At 37.6% G+C, this 22,868-nt stretch overlaps 1 protein-coding gene across 2 annotated transcripts in view; it reads left to right on the top strand.

The window, feature by feature from the left end:
• Positions 1-22,868, top strand: part of LOC139808260 (cell adhesion molecule 2) — a 102,843-nt gene that overhangs the window by 55,298 nt on the left and 24,677 nt on the right. For both annotated transcript variants that reach the window (XM_071770043.1, XM_071770042.1), the window contains exons 2-4: positions 12,124-12,329; positions 18,758-18,893; positions 21,140-21,273. In XM_071770043.1, the coding sequence (XP_071626144.1) occupies positions 12,124-12,329; positions 18,758-18,893; positions 21,140-21,273 (476 nt within the window). The remainder of the gene's footprint in view (positions 1-12,123; positions 12,330-18,757; positions 18,894-21,139; positions 21,274-22,868) is intronic.

The raw sequence follows: 22,868 nt of genomic DNA on the forward strand, positions 1-22,868 counted from the left end.
ACAGTGGATAGCCCCGGACATTACTGAAATTCAAGTATACCGCGTACCTATGGCCATTGTTTAAACATTCTAATATGCCCTTCTGTGTATCTCGATCGACATATGCAGAATGTTTAAACAATGGCCATAGATACGCGGTATACTTGAATTTTAATAATGTCCGGGGCTACCCCCGTTCCCCTAAGTATTTTTATAACACAAGAAAATGAGACTAAAGAAGTCAATATCAATAAATTTATCTCTTATTTATAAATTATATTTTTCAATCATAGAAGATAGTACGATTTGATTATTTTACAAGATTTTCAATAAAAATGTGCAATACGCGAAAAGAATAGCAAAGCATTGGTATATAATCTAATAATTAAGTAAGAAAATAAATCACAGTAAAATTTATATTATTATAACAAGTGCAGAAAAAAATTAAATAGATGACATATACACGATGTCTAATAGTATATAATTTCAATTATTTATATAAAATAATACAATATATTATATGCATATGTATATCTGTATATACAATATCAAACTAAACAACTGATCATAAGTACGAGGTTTAATATCTGTTTTACTTTTAACGGTGAGATAGGCTTTATGAGCTTCGAAAAATCACGTGCAAAGACCGAGTTATCTTCGCGTTTATTGGAGGATAAACTGGCCCAACGATTTGATCAGATCAAGGCCCCTTCGCTGAATGCCACGCCTGTTACTCTTCGAGGGCGGTTACGATTCTCAAGGCGGAGAGCGTGCTCAATGTGCTCTGCTTCTCGAATCCCAGAGGAGCAATCCGCGAAGGAAAGTTAAGCGTCGGACGCCAAGGACTTCCCTGCAGGGCCTTCCATACTACTTCCGATAGCGATCATTTCGATAACGAGTCAATGACACAGTCACAGTTTTCTTTAATTTTATATACGTAATGCAAATATTGGGCAATTCTGAGAAATATTTCTGCGATAACATATTAATCAACATTTGCCATTCTAATTCTCCCATTATCAGGAAATATCTTTTTTTATTAAAAAAATGTGTATAAAACCATTCTTATAAAAAAATTACAGACAAGTATATTTAAGCTTAATATGTTTAATATTTTAATAAAATACATCTGTCTTTATATACTTATTACACATGTGGCTTATACATCTTATAAATTCCACAATAACACTAACACACAGTAGTAATTAATGTGTAAAATTTGTATTAGATTTGTAAAGCACGATTGGGCACGTATTATAGAACTTTTCGGAATAGATTCCGATCGGAATTGTTTAGTTATTTCCTAAATTCCTATTGTGTTCTCTAGGGAAAACGAAATAATTCCGATCGGATCTATTCCAAAAAGTTTCGTAATGCGTGCTTTGGTCACACTAGAGCTAAATATCGAAGCGGATAGGCGTACGGCCAAAAATCAAATTACATGCCATGCTTAGATATGTTTTTGTATTATCGATTAAGTATTGTCAATGTACTTATATATGTTAATTGTCATTGGTCTAACAAATTTATTAAAACAAGAATTTGATTGGTTTAATCATCTGTCAATTAGTTTGTTTAGAATATACATGTACAATTAATCGAGATATATAATTATTAATTGAACTGTAATTATTGAATGCTTGTAATATTTTAAATTGTAACTAATAAAGAAATTACTATAAAATAAATATTAAAAGTAGTAACGCTGTTACAGTAATGATGATAGAATACCGGATTATAAAGCAATGTTATTAGAAAAATTTATATCAAAGAAGTACAGTGTATTAAAAGTATATATTTCTTATAAAATGGTCGAGCACGACAAGCTTATCGACATTTATTGCAATGAGAACAGCCTTGCTTTGGAAATAGTCTGCGACAGCGCGAACTTTATTGGTAGAATGTTATTTTCATGAGCCCGAAAACTTTTCCCGCATTTGGCTCGGTGGGGAAGTAGAATTTTAAATCATACTATTCTGGTGATAATTTGCGAGAGCTTCTTATTAAAGTATGCATCAAGAATTTAAGAAATTCGATCAATATAAGAATCGGATGAATTTTACATGAGACTCTCAGTAGCGATAAGTTGTATGAAAGACAGTTTGTATGGAGGTGTGCTGCCTTACATAACAGAGCTATCGTAGTGTGGCTTCAACAGAAGTGCTCAATGAATTTTCTAGCACTCCACGGAGTCGAGCGTCGAAGCGGGCGAGGAAACTTTTTCGTAATAAAGATGAGGGATACTTTTCGAATACTTTTTCCGCTCCAGAGAAAAGATTGGTTTTGCATCATTCGCGCGGGATCGCAGTCCATCGCATGGTAAACGCAACGATGGAAATACTAACGAGGAAGATAAACGGGCGATCTCACATTCAGATATTCCGACTGTAAGCATTCGCAGTTGAAATATAACAGGAGAATGGAAACGTAACAGGAGAGATATATTGAGACAACTTCTCTCGAGTCCATCATGGTAATCAAACGACATTTTATAGCGCGTAAAAAATTGTTGTCGCTTTGGGAACAATATTTCCTTATATTAGAAATACATATTGCAAGGAGCAATGAAAATAATATCCGTTTCACTACGTCGCGTCGCAGGGATGAGTGCTCGACGCTGAAATAAAATTTTCTTTCTCTATATACCGTTAGAATTTTCCTTATATAATTTTAGTTATCAATTTTGATGAATTTTTTGCATCCAAATTAATATATACTTTAAATGAGTCCCACAGTATACTAATATATTTATTGAAACCGCGGTGAATGTAAACTTGCTTGAAATCAAGACAACGACGCCCACGTATCGCGGGGCAAAACGTTAAAATGGAACGTGTATGGTTTCCGCACAGTAATCCCGCGCATCTGCGATAGCCCGGGCTAAATTCCATCCTCTAAGTTTAAGGCTTATCTAACGCCACAAATTTCTGCGCGAGCGCCGATTGGAAGGCCTTTAAGGCGCGTTAGAAGCGATACTACTGACTTCACGATCCGTTCCGATCTAGCCCGCGCGATTATGCCGTGCTACTTTACAGCTTGCATTCTCGGTCCAGATACCGATTAGGTAAAATTGCAACGACCGCCGACATTTGTGATCGATGCAGTTTGCGCAAATGCACCGAATTGCGAGCTAATATACAACGCACAGTTACGGTGGCTCTTCAATGTATTACTGTTCCGAAAATACCGGCTTGATTTATTAAAATAGAGAAACGTTTAATTATATAAGTACACGTTTAACTTTAGCTCTGGAATAAATAAATGTCTGACCGTTCAAAATATACTTGTCAACTTAAACTTAGATATTCTATAAATGCAAATAACCCACGAGATGTGCTAAAACTGTTGCGTGAAATTTATATTTAAAACTTGCATTTTGCCATATCTATCCAGTTAAAATTGGCGTACTTTTTGTTAACGTGAAAATCTACATTTAATTATTTTGAAATAATAAATAATAACATTTGTTTAGTACATTATTCATTAATGTAACTTTTAATCAAAATTTTTCACCTACGTTGCGGGATGATATGACAGCCAACAAAGTGATATTTAAATAATAAAATTATTATTCGATACGTGAGTTAAAATAATCGTAATTCTATACATCGCAAAGAATAATAAATCTTTCAATATATATTTAATTAAAATTGTCAACAATTTGCAAAATTGTCAACAATACGCAAATTTGCAAAGATTCTTCCTTATTAATGAATAATTCGCGAAATCTAGTGTTCATTACTGAAAAGAGTAGTTTGTGACATTAACAGTTCTGCGGTATATCATCGTAAAATATACGCTTCCAAAATTTCCCATGCGACACACGAGTTTCTCATTACCAATAACGAAATTCGCGTGCCCGGTTCCGCTAGTAATCTGATGTCGGTGCTTACATATTAATGACATTTTCCCGAATTGAAATGAGAGAGAGAGAGAGAGGGAGCGCTGGCACAGAATACCTGTGCTCATTCTCGCATCTCTAAATTCCGTATAATGCATTTCCACTGCGCAAATTTGTTTGGTGAAAATAATAATGGAAGCCGCTCAAATGTAGCTCCGTTCGCGAAGTTCCACAAGCACCAATAGCGGCATAAAAATATCTGTTTCGCGAGAACGTTGTTGACGATCAAACGAAAATTGGAACACGTATCCAAAATCTTGCATAAGCAGTTTACAAATGTATGTATGTACAAAAAAAAACAAGGACCAAAAAAGATTTCTCTCGACGCACGTTTAATCGACATTATTTTGTATACGTAGGTATATCATACGTGAATTTATCTAACAGTGTAATAATTCTTTACAATCGGAATTCTCCAGGGAAAATAATCGCTGTAAAAACGAGATGTCAATTAATTTACAAGTTAATACTAGATTGAAAATTGACGTATAATAATCCATACGTATTTTTTAATTCTACTAATTGCTTGACAAAAATGTCACGATGCGGAAATAATTTCAATCGTGGCGAAATCAATAACGAATAACGAGCCGCTTATCATTTATCCATATTCATTATTAGCTCGCGTACCGTCACCACCTACCAATCAACCTCGATAATTACCCGCCTAATTAGTACACCCCATATTTAAATGTCCCCGCAAATTGCACGAAACGTTTACGATACATCAATAAGCAGATATCTTGTTTATTGCGCAGTTTGGAAATTTTTATGTAATTTCAAAGCGTCCTATAAAAAGCCCATGTAAATTCTGCATAATCCTCGATACTTGGTGGCGTATTTGACGACGAACGAAGTGGCAGAGTCTCTAGTTGCAAAACATATCTGCATTATTATTGCTAACTATAACTACATTACGATCGATGATACGGGAATGCGTTTTTATTAGCGTTATAAATGGAAACGCGCGGAAAATATTGACGTACGAATATCCTCTCTACGTGCCTTTCTTACCTTTCGTCGTCGTCATTATATTCCCCAAAGACCTATCCTCGAAACGGAAGCTTGAAATAAAAGCGGCAAATAAAACAGCAACGCACTTGACGGCCGAGTCATCCCCTTTATATCGACCCCCCGCCGTATATCATGTCCGGTCGTGGAAAAATGATGAATGCTCTTGGGTAACATGATGACGCGCGTACGCACACGCGCTCAACATTCAATTGCTTTTTTCATAAACCTGCGCAGAAAGTATTCGTCCCTCTCCCCTCCGCCATTTACGTCCATCGAACCACGCCGATCTGAATTTGCCCGTTCGCCCGTTTGTCCCGTGTACCTATTTACCTAGCCCCCGGAAATGTACATAACATATCTGCCATTACAGAGGACACTGATGAGATTAAATGAATGGAGTCTGTCACCAAATATGATATCTCTGTGTAAAATTGTTTACGCCGCACATCCTCACCGTATTAAAAAAAAAGAAAGAAAAAATAAACAAAAACGTTAATATATATTGCTCGAAATACGTAGCGTCATACTCGACGGGTTAATTGCGAACGCATCATGCAGCGATACATATTACATATTGTATAATTTTCCGCTTCAACTCGATGCGCAACTTTACCACTGATGGTAATATTACACGGCGGCAGAATGAACTCCGACGTAACGCACAAGCGTAACCGTTCGCATAACAGGTATCAAATTGTTCGCCGAAGTTGCCTAACGATTTGAGCCATCGCTCAGCCGGCATCGTGCTAACGATGCATTATTGCCTGCACGCTGCAAATATATCGCGCCTGCGACGTTTACGACGGGGACGACCTGTAAACGCGCGTATACGCGATCGATAATAAAAATGGCAAAATCCTTGCATTACGAACGAACGTTCGGCTGATCCGCGCCGGGATTATCATCGATTCCCTACGCGGCTGTCCCAGCGAACGTTTTGGTCGTATCTTGTTTATGTGTAACGTTATATCGGCAATCGCGGCTGTTCGCGCGCGAGTTTCATTTGTATTTTATGTCGGGATCGCAACCCGCCGCCGCTGTGCAGCGCGGAGGCGCGAAACCCTAGCCCGCGATCGGAATAATAGCCAATAAAGCCTGTTATTTTGTAATCAACACGGACATCGGGAGAGAAATGCTTGTTTTCTTTTATGCCGGGGTTCGTTAAGCGAAGCGAGCGCAGGTTTTGCAAACGCTTATTGGGAATATAGTAATTAAGCCGAGGCTATATAGCGTTCCGATACGGCGTCACGGGCTATCGTAAGCAGTGCGACATAGGTCGTAATAGGCGAATAATAAAGGGACATGGAAATTTTTGTCTGGAAAAGTTGTTACGTTCCGTATAAAATGCTTCAACAGCATCTCTATATATGTATATATAATTTTACGTTCTTGTTAACAGTTAGGTGGTTATTCGCTTTATTACCTCATCTGTCTTTTTTGTTTCTCAATTAAGTGGAGAGAAGATGCCATCTTCAGTCGGGCTGGATTTTGATAGCTTAACAATAATATTTTTGTGTGAATTTTGTATATTTATTTCAGCAAATTGTGCGCCGATTGTTTGTCTTGAACGCATTTCTCCGTTGCAGTTAACAGTAAAATCACATACTTAAATCGATAATAGATTTAACTTTTTTGATGTTAATAAGCATCCTTATTAAATAACTGTAAAGAATTTATTGCGACAAATATCACCCTAGCCAAAGTTTGTTGTTTTATTTTTCTTTTATTTTGGAATAAAAATACAATTTTATGATTATAAAAATTTACAAGTAGTTGCATTTTTTTCGATTTTAAAGAAACGTAATTACTAAACAAATTTCAGTCTGTTTTAAATATAGCGTTAATTATTTACCCGCAGAATAAAATTTGCAAATTTGGATAATTGATTTTATGGAAATGCGGAGCAACTGCGTATGACATTCCACATTTGATATCTCTTATTATACAATTGTCATTTATTCAAATTACCTCGTAACCAAAATTTAAAAAAAGTGCTTAATAATCAGATTTAACATATATTATATAATAAAAAGAAATTTAATAATATAAAAAATATAATATAAAATATTTTTGAGAGACATTTAACGTTCTAGTTATTTTGTATATTGTACATTGTAATTTCTTCGTGTATCATTAATGCGAAGTCTTGTCTCTTCATGTAGAATTTATCATTAATATTACTTTTGTTACTATTTACTATTATTTTATTCTTTTACTACTTATCTATATCTATAAAGGAAGATGTCCTGACTCATTCATTCACTGACTCATCAACGCCCAGCCCAAACCCCTGAACCGAATTTTTACCAAAAGTATATGAAATAGGGGTAGAATTTTCCGGGGAGTGCCACTATGTGTATAGTTTTTTGTTACCGATTTCCTGGAAACCGGTTTTTTTAATTTTATTAATTTTTTGGGAAATAATTGGCCGAATCTAAAAGAATTATAGATAAAACAGGGGCAGAATTTTTCGGGGAGTGTTATAAAGTGTATAATTTTTCGTTACCGATCTTTTTGGAAGCCGGTACGGAAATTTTTTCAATTTTTTGGGAATTTATTGACCGAATCTTAAAGAAGTAGTGGTAGAATTTTACGGGGAGTGCCATGATGTACAGTTTTTGTTACCGATCTTTTTGGAAACCGGTTTTTTTAATTTTTCCAATTTTTAGGGAAATAATTGATTAAATCTCAAAAAATTATACATGAAGAAGGAGTATAATTTCCCGGGGAGTGCTATAAAGTGTACTATTTTTTATTACCGATCTTTTTGGAAACCGGCTCGGAATGACCGAATCTTAAAGAATTGTACATAAAGTAGGGGTTGAATTTCCCGGAGAGTGCTATAAAGTATATAATTTTTCGTTACCAATCTTTTTGGAAAGGGCAATCTTATAGGGAGAGAAAGAGAGAGAGAGAGAGAGAGAGAGAAAGAGAGAGAGAGAAAGAGAGAGAGAGAGAGACTATTTGCGTGTCTTAATACACATGTTCTCCGGGGCGAAGCCCGGCGGGGCATGCTAGTTATATTATATTATAGGATTATATAGCCTTATACACAGCATTATTGCTGATGCCTTACCTTTTAAGATACTTTTCTCTATCACATTTGACTTCATGTATAACATTTTTCATCTCTTGCACTTTAATAAAGTTACTGAACTTTAATGTAATTGTTGTTGTTAGTATTATTAGTCTCTAATATTATAAAATTAACAGTCACACTGTCAGAAAGCAATAGAAATTAATACTTATTAACACTCTCACGTGTATCATTTACGATACATCTAGAACCTAACCACGTAGGCCAGGTGTCATAAATGATACACCAAGTAATCAAGTTAAAAGCTATAAAAAGAAAAACAATAAAATACAACAACTGGTTGTATTTTATTGTTGTTGCTATTTTATTGTATTTTATTTTATTGCTGTAAAAAACAGCCGTGACCCGAAGGCGTAATTTTCTTTTATTCCACTTGGCTGTGAAAGTGATAAGGCTTGTTAGATAATATGTGACCGACCAAATACAATATGTAATATAAAATAAATTCTGTTAAATAATATAAATATTTGGAAAAGATGTATAACGATATGTATTGTAATATCTGCATCAGTATATTATAAATCTTACAAAAGATTTAACATCGTAAATCATCGAACAATCACTTCTCATTCCAAAATAAAATCGTTTAATTATAAGTATTTGCAGAAAAACAAGCTATCAAGAAAATAAACCCCACAACTGTAACAAAAATGGTTTATGGTTCTTTTTGACGTTAATTAAAGAGAGAATTTTTTGGGGGAAAAGAAATTAATATCGTGAAGGTACTCCCTCTCTCTGATGAGGGGTGAAAGAAAGAAGGAAGAGAGATGGCATCGTTTTTGTGACAGCCTTAACTTTGCCGGTATGAATCAATCTAGTTATCTGATGCCTACTTGGACGTGATATCTCTTTTACGTATATTTATACGTAAATTTATACGCTCCCGCCCTTTTACGGATAATAAATTGCTACAGTATCGAGAGCATTCTGCGAAACGAGATGTCGCAGCATTTGCATGTTATCTCCTGCTCTTTCGCGGAAATTACGCTGCCGTTACGCTCTCAAAAAGCACGGGGAATCGAGCGCACACAATGGTGCGTTATCTGTGCGCGCAGCTTAGTGCGCGACACTCCGTGTTTTTTGGAATTATTTATTGCTTAATCACCGATCTGGGGCTCTTGGTAGTAGTTAACCCCCATATTTCCCCGGCTTAATGGCGAAAATAAACAGTGCCCGGCACGCCAAAACACTTCCTCGAGCAACTAAATGTCTCGCGGGCATCGTGTGCCGCCATATGCGAAATGTCTAATCGTGACGTTCCACCGGTATGCACGGTTACGCCCGGCTATTTCGCGAAGATGCATTTCCATTTGCTCGCCCATGCAATTCCACGTTAGAAGTGCGAGAGGTGTCGCTTGAGCGATGATCCGTCATTACGCGAAACGGTGAATACGACATAAATTCAAGATATAACTGATGAAACTTTGAGGAAACGCAAAAATATTACAAGTTTCTATTCTATTTAACTGACTAACTTGTGTACAAGAATGTTGAGTAAGTTGCTCTAGATAGTCTAGATTTGCATCGCGACGCCACATTTAAGATCCGCGTAAATCTCCATCTGATTAGCGAGTGTGAGATACGCGACGAGAGAGCGAGATAAAGCGTCGTCGCTAACTTAATCGCCGCGCAGTAATGTCGACGATCGTCCCCCGGCAGCATTATGAATCCATTTAAGGTTCGTAGGTAACGCGCGCGGTAGGGAAAGCATTATGTTTCCACGTTTCGCGAGAGCGCATCCTATGCGGCGCACGTTTCATGCATTTTTATCCCATTTCAAGGAGTGCTACGTTACATGCGGGAGATGCACCTACGTTATGTAAACGTTCCTACGTCTCTCTCTTTCTCTCTCGCTCTCCGTTTCTCGCACTAGATTATTTATTATACTAATTACGGAATTGCGGCCGCCGGGAGTTCTACTTCCCAGGCTAGCTTGACGGCGTGAATAAAGTTTACCTCGGAATAAGTTGTACCGCAAACGCGTGGCGTCCTTTACGAGGCGCTCAGGCAAAGTTTATCGAAAGCATTTAACCCAATACTAACACGTACATCGAATTAATTTAACTCGCGCGGCGCGCGATAGCGCGCTTCCTTCTTTGTAATTGGTTTCTCCAGGGGATGGACAAAGAGGATCGTGCACGAGGATCGTAGTTGTCTCTTTCCCTTTCTTAGACGGTAATAGAGGCGCCGCCGCCACTGGCTGTCGACTGCCTTTTCGCTTTGATCGCTCGGCTGGAATAGGATTCGGAGCGTCTCGGAATCGATGGGAAAGCGGCGGCGACAGTACCGATGACCGCAAGGGTTTCGACTGGAAATTACCAAAAGACAACCGTATTTCGACGCCGTCGAGATCTCGAGACACTCTGCGCGACTGTAAGAGCTCTGAGCGCGAGTAAAGCGTTTTCCGATCGCGACAATCATTTGCGAGTTCTTTTTTTTTCTATCTCTATCTATCGTCCCGTTATTTTATGTCAGAAAACGAACAAGCAAGATTCGAGAAAAATGGATTGTTAAAATTAACTTGTACCGCATCACGATTGCGGTGTAAGTTGTGCCAAAAGCGCCGTCTTTCGCCGTTTTTACTATAAGCATATAATTCTCATCAGCATTTATTGCTCCAGAGCGCGTAATCCTGGCGTGATAGTACAAAAAATATAGAAATGTAATGCTGTCTCTCTCGAGTTCGCATGTATTGCTGGTGTTAATCGCGCCAATAGAGTTTTTACACCAAAAATTACATATATTATGCTATAATATTGTTCGATCGAGCACTGTAACAAACGTTGACGAGACGCAATCAGTTATGCTAATTGAGTTAATTGTGTACGATAATAGATCTGTTATCCTCCATAAGTAGATAATAGTGTCCATGTTAATGAAATTTTCAGTCAATTTCTACAAATTGTAATAATTAACATACGTATTATATGTCATTGTATCAATCAAACAATAATCATTCTCGTTTTCTTCAAAGATTAATTCTAATAATAACAAAATCATGCTTTTTTAAGATAAATTCTCTTATTATCCTATATCCTATTACTTTATCGATGAACTCGTATATAATTGTCGATGCTAAGTCAATTTATTTCTTGCTTGATTTGATGACATTGCAGTTTGAAAACTGTTCTCTCTGCGCGGAATCGTGCTTAGAAAGCAAAATATCTTTCCTCGCGAAATGGAAAAAGGAATGGAAATAGGATTGGTATAGGCTTAATCTTATAGGAGAAATGTCTCTCCAGGAATATATTCCTCGTTCTCTCAGTATCCTATCAAATAATAAAACACAACTGAACGGAAATATCAGTCCTAGCTCAGCAACAACAAATAAACTTTTAAAAAATTATTATTTTACAATTTTATACTTTTACCTTCATGCATTTAAATACATAATCCGAAGAGAGAACATAATCAATAAAATCATATTACTAATAAGTTGTTATTAATAACGCTTAATATCACAATCTCTTATATCAGCATGTAGATAAGTACTGTATTTAGAAAAAACGTGCGAATTACACAAATAATGTGCATATTAATTGATCGTATAGAAAGTAAAATTTTAAAAAGCAACACTATAAACTTTGTATTTATTACTGCTTGTATCAATTGTTACGTGTTTTTTAAAATTGACCAAAAATTAAATAAAGTATATACAAGCATACTTAAAGTAGTTTGTATATAGTTTGCTATTTTCCATAAAGCGTACTTCAAATATCTAAAGTTTTTTTTAAATATTTTCCATCGCTTATGGAAAATCGAGTAGTAGCAAAATAGATTTATAATCGTTGATCGATAGAACATTAAATCACGTCACAAATTAAAACTTTGAAAAATTTGATGAAAAATGACAAAAAATTTACCTGAATTATTTATGACTGTCCCACTTTTTAACCGGCGCTTAATCCTAAAATCAGAGATAGCGTGCATCAATCAAACACGTCTATTAGCTATACGTAAATGCATTGCTAGAATAATGAATGAACCGTGAGCACTTTGCGAATTCTAATCACGATTGTTGTACATTATGATTCAATGTCAATAAATACTCTTCATTTACATAAACAAGAAATACTATTATATACGCATCGATCGAACGTCTTTCATAGCGAGATTTTTTTATTGTTTGCAGGTGCAACAGGTTTGAAAGATCTGACGATAAACGTACCGACCATGGTGAGATCAGGCGATACCGTAACATTGTCATGCCATTACGATCTGGAAGGCTTACCTTTGTACTCTATACAATGGCTTTTCAATGATAACGAATTTTATCACTTCAACCCCGACCGCAAACCACCCTACGCCACTTACAAAGTGTCTGACATACAAGTCAATGTAAGTAATTTATGTAGTGTCAATGTATATTTATTATATATAAAATACAGTAATATTAAGTGAGTCCCGGATGCGATAAAATTCGCAAAATTTATTTTCGCGGTGCACGTCAGTTTCACTACCTTACCCTCTTTCAGCGTACAAGGATGACTCCGTTTTTCGCGCTCGTTATAATTTGACTTTCACATAACAAAGAAGGACATAGACAATAGATATCTGACTCGGCAATTATACATGTATACGGCTGGCATACGTTTGGCCAACATTGGTTTAAAATCAAATATCGTACATTTATGAACAAATATAAATATGTGAAAATTCTCATCATTTAGGGAAAGTCGAGTTATGGTAAAATAGATTTGCAATCACTGATTGATAGAACAAAAAATTTATCTGAATTATTTAAGATTGAATAACATTTTTAAGAGTATAAAATTCGCCAAAAATTTCAATTATTTAATTATGAAAAAATGAAATGTTTCAGAAATTTCTTTCATCTTTTGTAAAGAGCAATAATCCTCAGTTCCCACATTTTTTCTGCAATTATAGATTTAATTAATTGAGTAAAAAATCAATCACCCTGGACTTTTGAGTCTACAGAGAGTTTTCGAACGCGTTTCTGTGTTACAAAAAAATCTATAGAAATTTAAATATTATTTTTAAGGTTTCAAAAAGTTATTTCTATACTTACATAAGGCCGGAACTGTTGCAATTTTTTTTTAAGTGTTGAAACGTCAGGAGAAAACTGTAAAATACAAAAAAATCGACTGTGTCTTAAAAGACCCACGGTGTCCGCATAGTGTTAAAATATGAATAAAGTTTGCATATAATCAAATTGTGAAAAAATTGTTCAAATAATCAGTAGCTAAGAAAAGTAATAAGATGATTTTGAGACGTCCCGCATATTTCAGATTGAGTTTAATCAGTGCCCCTCTTAAAGTAATAACCGAATCACCGAGCAGGTTTATCTTTATTACAACTTCTCAATTACAACTTGATAAAGAACTTATCCCTTTAATAATACTTTCGTGAAAGTTTACTAGGTATACTAATCTCGGTAATACCATGGTGTTCACATTACACATGGAGTTTGCTCGAAATCAGTCTTAAATCCATGAAAAAAATCCTACGCCGTACTTAAATAAATAAGATTAAAGTTTCAATTTTCGAAATTAACAATTTTATATTGTTATATTGAATTTAATCATCGACATTCAAGTTTCAGCAAAACGACTTGCGTAACTTAAATAACACAAAGAAACTTGAAGTTTGATTGCTTAATATCTTAAATCGCAACGTGTTGTATTCTCGCTGTATGACGTGTATCATAAATTGTATTCCTCCGAGGGATGCGCATATCGATGCGCTGTTAGATCCATTTATCAAACGAGCTCTCTCTCTCTTTTGAAGAGTCGTCGAGAGATAAGAACTAAAGCCGGCCCGATTTTTGCGCTCGCGAGTAAACGACGAGCTATCTTTTTGCGACTCGCGCCCCGATCCGACCGTAATCTATTTTTCTACGGAAAACACAGCCTGTAAGTAGATTCGATAAAAGAGAAGATCTGGTCGCGCTCTCTCGCCGAAGGCAAAACTTCTTGCCTGCTCCCTGGACAACTGATCTTTCTTTCCTCTCCCCCTCCCCATCCGCCCTTTCTAATCTCTCATGCATCGAGGGTGCCTCCATTTTTCCGCCGGTATGGCCACGACGAAGGCAAAAGTTTCCTCCTCGCGGGTGCCGGGTGGAGGAAGAGAATCGATAGACTGATTTATGGCATGTACTACGACCGCGACACGGCTTGAACCTGGGTCAAGCGAGTTCCGTGTTTTACGGACGTCGATTCAACGTCGCCGCAATCGCGTCGCGAATCTGCCCCCTCCCCCTTTTCGCTCGTCCTGCCCGCTCTCGCGTCCCTTTTTCTCGCGTCCTCTTAAGGTGCGACTCTCCTTAAATTTTCCGACGCTCGAGAAAATGGAATCCCCCTTTCCGCAAGAAAGAGCACTCGGCGCGAAAGCAATATCCTGTAGGTTTGTATAACGTTCTCGCGCGCGCGTCGAAGAAAAATGTTAGAGATTAATCCTATAGATGCATGCTTGCTTCTATTGAGTATATATGAGAAACGCGGAGAGTTTCTGGCATTGCAATGTATTCACGTACATTTTACATTAATTTAATAAATATGCGATGACTTAAATCTATATGTAGCGATTAAGAATTCTAATGTATAGCTTAACGAACTATTCTAGATTTATTGGAACTAGTGATTATTAGTAGTTTCAATATTATTAACCTTCTGTTTTTTTCTTTAGCTTCAAATTTTCGTATATATTTTTTACGTAAAATTAATAGAGTTCAAAAGGTTTGATTTTAGTCGACACTTGAGAGATACATATGTGACAGAAAATCTCAATATATTTATATTTAAGAAAAAGATAACTTAACTTTTAACCAATCATTCGCTGACATCCGCTCTCTTCCTATAAATTTCACAGTTTGCAATATGATTTCGCTAATAAATATCTTACAATTAGATGAAACACCGCACGCGTAAGGAAGACGTATATAACCGCGGTATAGCGTGTACATTTAATAGCGTTCAGCGCTAGCTTCCTTTTTGCTTTCTGTCCCGTAGTCCTTTGTTCGACGACTCAAAGGAAGTCCTGCAGGAAAATACTCTCGTGGGATCGGTAACGTGCTTCACTGATAATTAGGGCAAAGAGGTGGTCGTGCAGACCGCAAATGTGGGCCAGAAGTTTAGAGGGAGGAAAAGCATCACGTAGAGAAGGGATGTGAAAGATGATATAGCAGATAATGCTGATTCAGGGTGAGGGATAAAGAGGACAGGCGGGAGAAAACGTGATCGGACAATCGGTAAAACATTGCAGAGAGCGAGGAGCATAATGTATGGAAGTGTAAATGAATTATTGAGGGTGAGAAAAACAGAGGAAGACAAGATGGTAGAGAGAGAGAGAGAAAGAGAGAGAGAGAGAGGCGATCAAGGAACAGGCAAGAGGCAACGTGGAAATAGTGGTGGAAAAACGAGGTGGAATTCGCTTGAAAAGTGTCAGGTGACTTCTGGAGTCGTGAACATTTCTAAGCGTGAGACAAGGGTGATGAGAGGAGGAAAATGATATGGGAAAAGAAACTTATCGAGAGAAGCTGTGACAAAGTGACGCTGACGTTACAGATACAGGGACTTTCATCTGAAGACGATTCTTCATTCAAGTGGGACAGCAAGGATTCAATTTTTCCAACTGTCTGGAACTTTGTATTTGGAGTCTTATTTTACAAGAGTCTCACTCTGCGCTCCTCGCAATACGCTTGAGAAAGTGACACCGGAACATGATTTTCGCATCTCTAATCCCTATTACATCAACAGTGTCATTTCGGAAAGACCCGAATGCGGGATGGTTAGTAACATTAAACTGTCGGCAATTCCCCACATGATGCATAACTTCTAGAACAATTTAACGAATGAACATTAATTCGGGGAATGACTGCTCGGTGAATTACGGCGGGACACACGTAGGAGTATAAGAGTAGAGCAAGTCGCGCAAGATTTAAGCTCGGCTCGAGCTGGTGAGACAGGATAGGAAGCCAGGCTGGAAATTTTCATGAGCGTATAAAGCATCCTGAGTCAGATAGAACAGCAAGTATATCCGCGTAATCTTTACACGAAAAATTTACAACGATCAATGCCGGCAAATAGCCGATAGTGGACTCGGAAGGCATCTTCGCGGTCATTCGCTTCCGATGTCGCGGCAGTTACAATGAGATCACTATCCGCTTTACCGCGATCGTGTAGCAGCCATATCGGTGAACTCGTCTTTTTATAGGACCACTTAACAATACTCCGCTTGCCGATTATCGTCGCGTTATCGCCAAGCTAAACTCGACGGAGAAATGGCTTCGTACGAACGTACGTGAGATGCGATCACCGCTCTCTCGTGTGCGCGCCCGAAGATTTAGGATAATAATTTTTCACTATTCGATTAAGTTTCTATCGTCTATCCCGATTGGCTCGTATATCTCCAACCGAGTATTTTCAGTCGATATAAGAATAGGCGATATTTGTTCCACGTGAGTCATGGTCCGTAATACCTTGTAACGGTATTGAGCTATTGTTACTGCGATGTAATCGATGAATCGAGAGAGAATAGCTCGCTTGTACCCTCGTAGCGTTTTAACAAATACAAAGAATAAAATCTCGAATATTGCTGCCGTGGGCTTTTAAAGAAAAAAAAAGAGTATCAAACATATATAGTTGAGTATAATTCTACTTGAGTACAAGCGATATTTGCGAAAGCATTTTGTCGTAGCATTAGAAAAGTTTATTTTTCGATATAAATGATGCAAATTAATTTATTGACGTGAAAAATGTATTCATTACTGATTATTTAAAATCTATTAATGTTATCAAATATATTAAAATGTTTCTCTTCAAATTCAGATTTGATATTTAAAAGTAAAGTTAATATGCGATATGAACAATATCGAAATCTTTATGTTGCCATTTATATTTAAATCGGTACAGATTTTAACATACGTTATGTACATGCATGTATGTAACGCTCGTGTGACTTCATTTAATCAAGAATGTAGAATGCGGACTGAAAAATGGGATGCATGTTCACACTTTTCATAAAGGAGGTAACACGTGTCTGCCGCAGTTTCCGCCCCGGCAGATCCGAATACTCGCAACCCTTTTCAATGTTATTTTTCATCGAGCATCTCGTCCATGCCGATGCCAGAAGCGGAAGAAACGATGAAAAAGACCTGTCCCCTCATCCGATATAGTTTGTAAAGGAGGCGGAGACGCTCGCCGCGATGAATATAAATGCCTGCGAAGAGGAAGAGAGCGGTGTCGCAAAAAGAAACGAGCACGGACGGATCGTAGGATCCAGATTTAAACGTGGAAAGGCTCGGATGTAAAATCGATCAGCGGTACAAAATGCAGAGCAATATCGGCGATGCTTAATACCAGGAGGATTTGACGCGGACATCGAATGAGAAAGAGATACGGGCGCTAGATTAATCCTCGCAAATTTGAAATTTTTTTAGAGAGAACGAAATTTCTTTGTAATAAGACGTCAATTTATTTATCGCTGATAATAATACAAGAGAGAAAAAAATTCCACAAAATTCAATTATAAGTACAAATAATTAAATTAGAGTTGCAACTTATCACAATATCTGTTCCTATTATTTTGCTCATCAATATATGTCCCTATTGTATTTTCTAAATCATTATTTGTTTTTAAGCTATTGCAAAGTTATACTTCACATTAATTTTATTTTCGTTCAAAACTTGCTAAGCATGGCTTTATTTCAATGCTAACTTTTTATATAAAATTTTAACGCTTTCAGAAAAAAGTTTACGTTGCGAAGTTCTCGTGGTAAATATGCATGTTTTCTCGACATATTCGGAAAGTAGCATATGAAGTCAAAGCACGCTGCCAAGTTATTTCTGACGTAGACGCTATATATACACGTGTTTCGAATCAGTGATATGTCACCGATATTGGAAGACAAGAAACTTTCGTCTTTTGTTCTCCGACACCTAAGAGATAGCTAACAATAAGACGTGATGCTTTCACCAAAGATGTTTCGATAAAAAATTCTTTTCCGTGTTGTAATCTATATCTCGCACCGTCAGATCTCCCCCTCCCTCCCCCACCTCCTTCAAACGTCTGTAAAAGCATTCCGAGGAATGTCGTTTTGAAAGGAATCTTCGCGAACGGCGTTACTCTTCAGTGACAGTTTCACCGGGATCCGCGCTTTTAGCGAAGTTGCCCGAATGCACGATCAATACTTATTACCGTCTTCCTTCTCCTATCCAAACCGGTAGACGCGACGGGATAACTAAGTGCAAGCACGACTGATAACCAATTCCACAAAAATTTACTTTTCCGTCGTCTTGCTATTTTGTAATCGCGACAACCTTATCGCGAGGCAGAATAAAAGAACGTTAACTAACCTGGAGGCGGTGAACCATTCGTAATGAATATTCCTCGCGTCTTATTCACTGCTTTCGACAAACTTTCTCCCAACTCGGGAAGATCGCTGAGCATGAAGTTTAATTGGAGCAACATTGGAAAATGTTAAATGTAGACGTTCGCTAAAGTTCTGTATGAATTCTTACGAGATCACGCGAAAATAATTTCATGTCGGCAAATTTTATCTGCATAAGAATACCTCCCGCGTGATAGAAGGTTGGAAAATTGCGGTTGTCCGCGGGAGCGTCCCTAACTATTGACGCGCGAATCTCTATCGTGGAAAATGTCGAAACTTTTCGTTGCGCGGCGTAACGGCGCCGCTAAAAACCAGGCTGCGAAAGGATGAGACGGATCGTGGAGTGGAAGATCAAAATGGCGAAGGTGGAGAACGGGACATAGGTGGAGTACGGTACATCAAGCTTCGCGTTTTACAGGTCTCCAAATCGAACTCGCACGACGTAACATTGGTGGACGTGTCCAGAGAGCTTACCGGGATGTACAAGTGCGAGGTGTCCGCAGGCAGCCCTTCCTACCACACGCTGATCGAAAGGGCCAAGATGGAAGTAGTCGGTAAGTACGTGCGCGTGTCGACTGTTGAAAATGTCTTTTTTTAACTTTTTTCCGTAGTAGTCGAAGATAAATCGCTCGTTCCGGGGTTGTCTGAAATATACACGCGTTTTCTCCGTTTATCTCGGTACTCGATTCGAAGTGATACATTTCGTAAGCAACATAGGGATCAACGATCGACTGTAAGACAAGATTTAAACAAAATCGATGTGCTTTATGACGCTCCAATAAGATACATGTAGCCCATTTCTAATAGATAAACACTAAATCTATGCTTCTTTTCCCGATATTCTTGTAATTCCCTTTGAATTTTTATTTTATTTAAAACTAGCTGGTTACCCGGGCTTCGCCCCGGAGAACATGTGTAATAATACACGCAAATAATCTCACTCAATAGTCTCTCTCTCTCCCTCTTCCTCTCCCTCTCCAAGATTCGGTCAATTATTTCGCGTAAGAATTAAACAAATTAGAAAAACCGGTTTCCAGAAGATCGGTAACGAAAAACTATACACTCTATAGCACTCGCCAGAAAATTCTACCCCTATTTTATATGGTTGTAATATAAATTCGGTCCAGCCGTTCTTGAGTTAAAAATGGTGTAACTAACCCGACTTTGTTTTATTGGTAAACATCCCGTTTAGGGGACCCACCTCCGATGGCCTTGACCTTCACATATGTTGTCAAGGTCACCCTTCTGAGTGACCTTTAAAAGGTTTTAGTCGGGGGTCGCTTTTTATTAAAAAGTTATTAACAAAGAAAAGTTTGGCGACCTCACCGATTTCAATGACCTTGATATATGTTGTCAAGGTCATGACCCCGAGTGACCTTTAGAAGGTTTTAGCCGTCGCTCGTTATTCGTTAAAAAGTTATTAACAAAAAAAGTTTGGAAAATATGTAGGTTAGATGACGCGCTTTACAAGTATTTAACTGTTTAAAGCGCGTCACTAATCTACATAGGTTAGATGACGCGCTTTAACAGTATTTAGGCCCAGTTTCACAAGTGTCGGTTAACTTTTAATCTTAGATTAACTCACTCTTCGTCTCCTTCTAACGTCCCCCTTAGAAAAAGATGAAGAGTGAGTTAATCTAAGATTAAAAGTTAACCAACACTTGTGAAACTGGCCCTTAATTGTTTAAAGCGCGTCAACTAACCCATGCGTAAACCATTTCGGGGCTACCGCACCTCCCCCGAAAGCAGGGGGGGTGTGGGTGAACCTCGGTTCGCGTGAAAAGTGTATGCGTGAACTTTTCATGCGTGGAAAGTTAATATGCGAGATGCCATGAGTTAGATGACGCGCTTTAAAAGTATTCAACTGTTTAAAACGCGTCATTTAACCCATGTAAGTATTCTCTGCTTTAACAAAAAGACTTCAATTTATCAACAATTTACTGATTTAAATGTTGTGTTTTGGTAAAGCAGCGACTTTCTCGCGAAATAAAGTATTCTCTGCTTTAAAGAAAAACGTAATATTAGTCGTTTATGCCTCTCAGTACTTAAAATAACTGCTATATTTTTGAAACTTTTTTTGTTTATAACTTTTTAATTAAAAGCGACCCCCGACTAAAACCTTCTGAAGGTCACTCAGGAGGGTGACCTTGACAACATATGTGAAGGTCAAGGCCATCGGAGGTGGGTCCCCTAAACGGGATGTTTACCGTTTTATTTATATAGATATAATATACACAAATATTTGCTATATTTTTTAAAGCTTTATAGAACACGATTGATTAAGTCTAGATGAAAAAGTAAAATTCTCAGCAAGTTAATATCTCTAAAGTACGTGCGATAAGAAAGTTATGATAGGGTATAGAGTAACCAGATCGAGGGTTAATAGCGATCAAATTATTATGGACATAATTACGGTAAATATTTTACTGTAATTTTTTTAAGAATTCGAAATTCTGAAGGAGAATATATAATTATTCGTAAGCTATTACACCCAGCTGTCTCTGCGCGAGGGAAAATCTCGTATATCAAATAAGCACATACAGCTTCTGTAGGGATATCACGACGTGACGTAGATTACAAATTATTAAACAAAATGCGCGCAGCAGCGGTGTCGGGGCCCGGGGGACACGTTGGAAACACTAGCCCTAGTCGTCAGTACCAAGCATGACGGGGGTCGTTGTTCAAGTGTTTCCGGTACGCTCTATGTGACGCCCCCGGCGCCGTTGGCGTGTCGCCAGGTGTCGAGTTAGTGCCGTGGCAGCAGTCGCATGTGCTAAACGACATAATTATTATGCCTTAGACGCCCCAAAAACGGATCCTGCGATTCGTACCGAGAAGGAGCGCATAGCAATGGGCGAGACGCTACAGGCGAACTGCACCTCAGGCAAATCCCGGCCCGCCCCCGAGGTTACGTGGAAGCTCAACGGAGAACTCGTAAGTATCGCCTCCTTGCCATCCTATATGTATACGTCTCGACGTAGTCGTAGCTACGTGACCTTACTGGATGATTAGAGTTGCGCGGGCGGCGAAAGGCTCGAGGATCGCGCCTATATTCCATTCTGTTTCACCTCCATCCCCCATTCCATTACGTCAATCCCGCCGTTCCTCTATCGCTCACTCGAGGGCTTCTCTCCTCGAGTATCGCACCGATATCGGGATTACGATTCGCGGGATTTAAACAAAAGAATCGCGACGCGTTCGACGCAGCGCTTCTAGCAAATTTGGTAGCGCGTAACGTGATTTCGCATGCAAATTGATCAATTAGCAGAATTAGCTGGTGGGAAGAAATAATCGACCTAGATAAGGAAAGAAAGTTATTATATAGAGAATCTTTAAAAATGTAGCTATAAAATTGCAAAATTCAATGGTGCAACTGTCATACTAGAGGTAGCTTTGCGTAAAAAAATACCCTGTTACGGATGGCGAGCGAGAGAAATTTCGATAGAAAAATGGAGAAACGGAATTTCGCAGCTTCGGCATGTTTCCGTTCTATAAAAAGCCATCGAAATATGTTATTCGTATTTCATATAAACTTTGATATCCCCAGTTTACCGTCATAATTTAATATCGAAGTTTAATAAAGGATGAACTGTAGTTGCTGTCACTTTGGAACATTCTGTGCACGTTCGCATAGCCGACAGGATTGTCAATAAACTAAATCCATGAATGGAATTTTATTTCAGAATTATTAATTTGTATCGACGTTAATTAAGATGGCGTGAGACGTGACCAATCGTTTTGCCAGTAAATTATTTCTCGATGTGCACATTCTTTTATGAATAACAATTATTAACTGTTTTGTCTAAAAATGATATAAGTCAAATTTTGAAAAAAAAAAATAAATTAATTAAAGCTTATTTCTTCTACTGATTTTTATTTTTATTTTTTTTAAATTTAATACTAAAAAGTGGACCTATATATCACTTTCAAAAGAAACACTAGCTTATGTACAGATTCTATATTAATCTCATATAATAAGTTCTATGAAAATTAATTCTTACTGTGAAAACAAAGTATTTGTTCAATCAAATATTTTTATTTTTGCAACAGTACGCTGTAAAGCGTGCAAAATTAATTCGCAGAAATTAGAATTTCACGCTGCAACACATCTGATTTTCGTCGTCACTTTTTAACGGCCGTGAGAGCGAATTATTATTTAAATGTTCTGATATTTTGAATATATTTTGCATACCCACGTGTAAATATCTTTTGTACTTCACGTACAATGGTGTTTAACTTGTCACATACATTTTTTCTATCACCATGATATTTCCGATAAATTTTTCATGATGCTTGGACGAAAAGCTCCACGCATAATTTCTCGCGCAAAATACTACGTTCAATTGAATCACCCTCATAACAAAACACGCGTACATTCGTCATTGGTCAAATTATTGCTATAGATAGATTTGAGATCGGGCTCGCTCTCTGTATCGCTATTCGTTATTCGTATATTTTCATGTAAAAAACATTCATTTGCGCGAGTTTTATTTGATTTTGTTGAAATTCTCGCGGATATCCAAGAATCT

This window comes from Temnothorax longispinosus, chromosome 2, assembly GCF_030848805.1.
Source record: "Temnothorax longispinosus isolate EJ_2023e chromosome 2, Tlon_JGU_v1, whole genome shotgun sequence".
Lineage (NCBI taxonomy): Eukaryota > Metazoa > Arthropoda > Insecta > Hymenoptera > Formicidae > Temnothorax > Temnothorax longispinosus.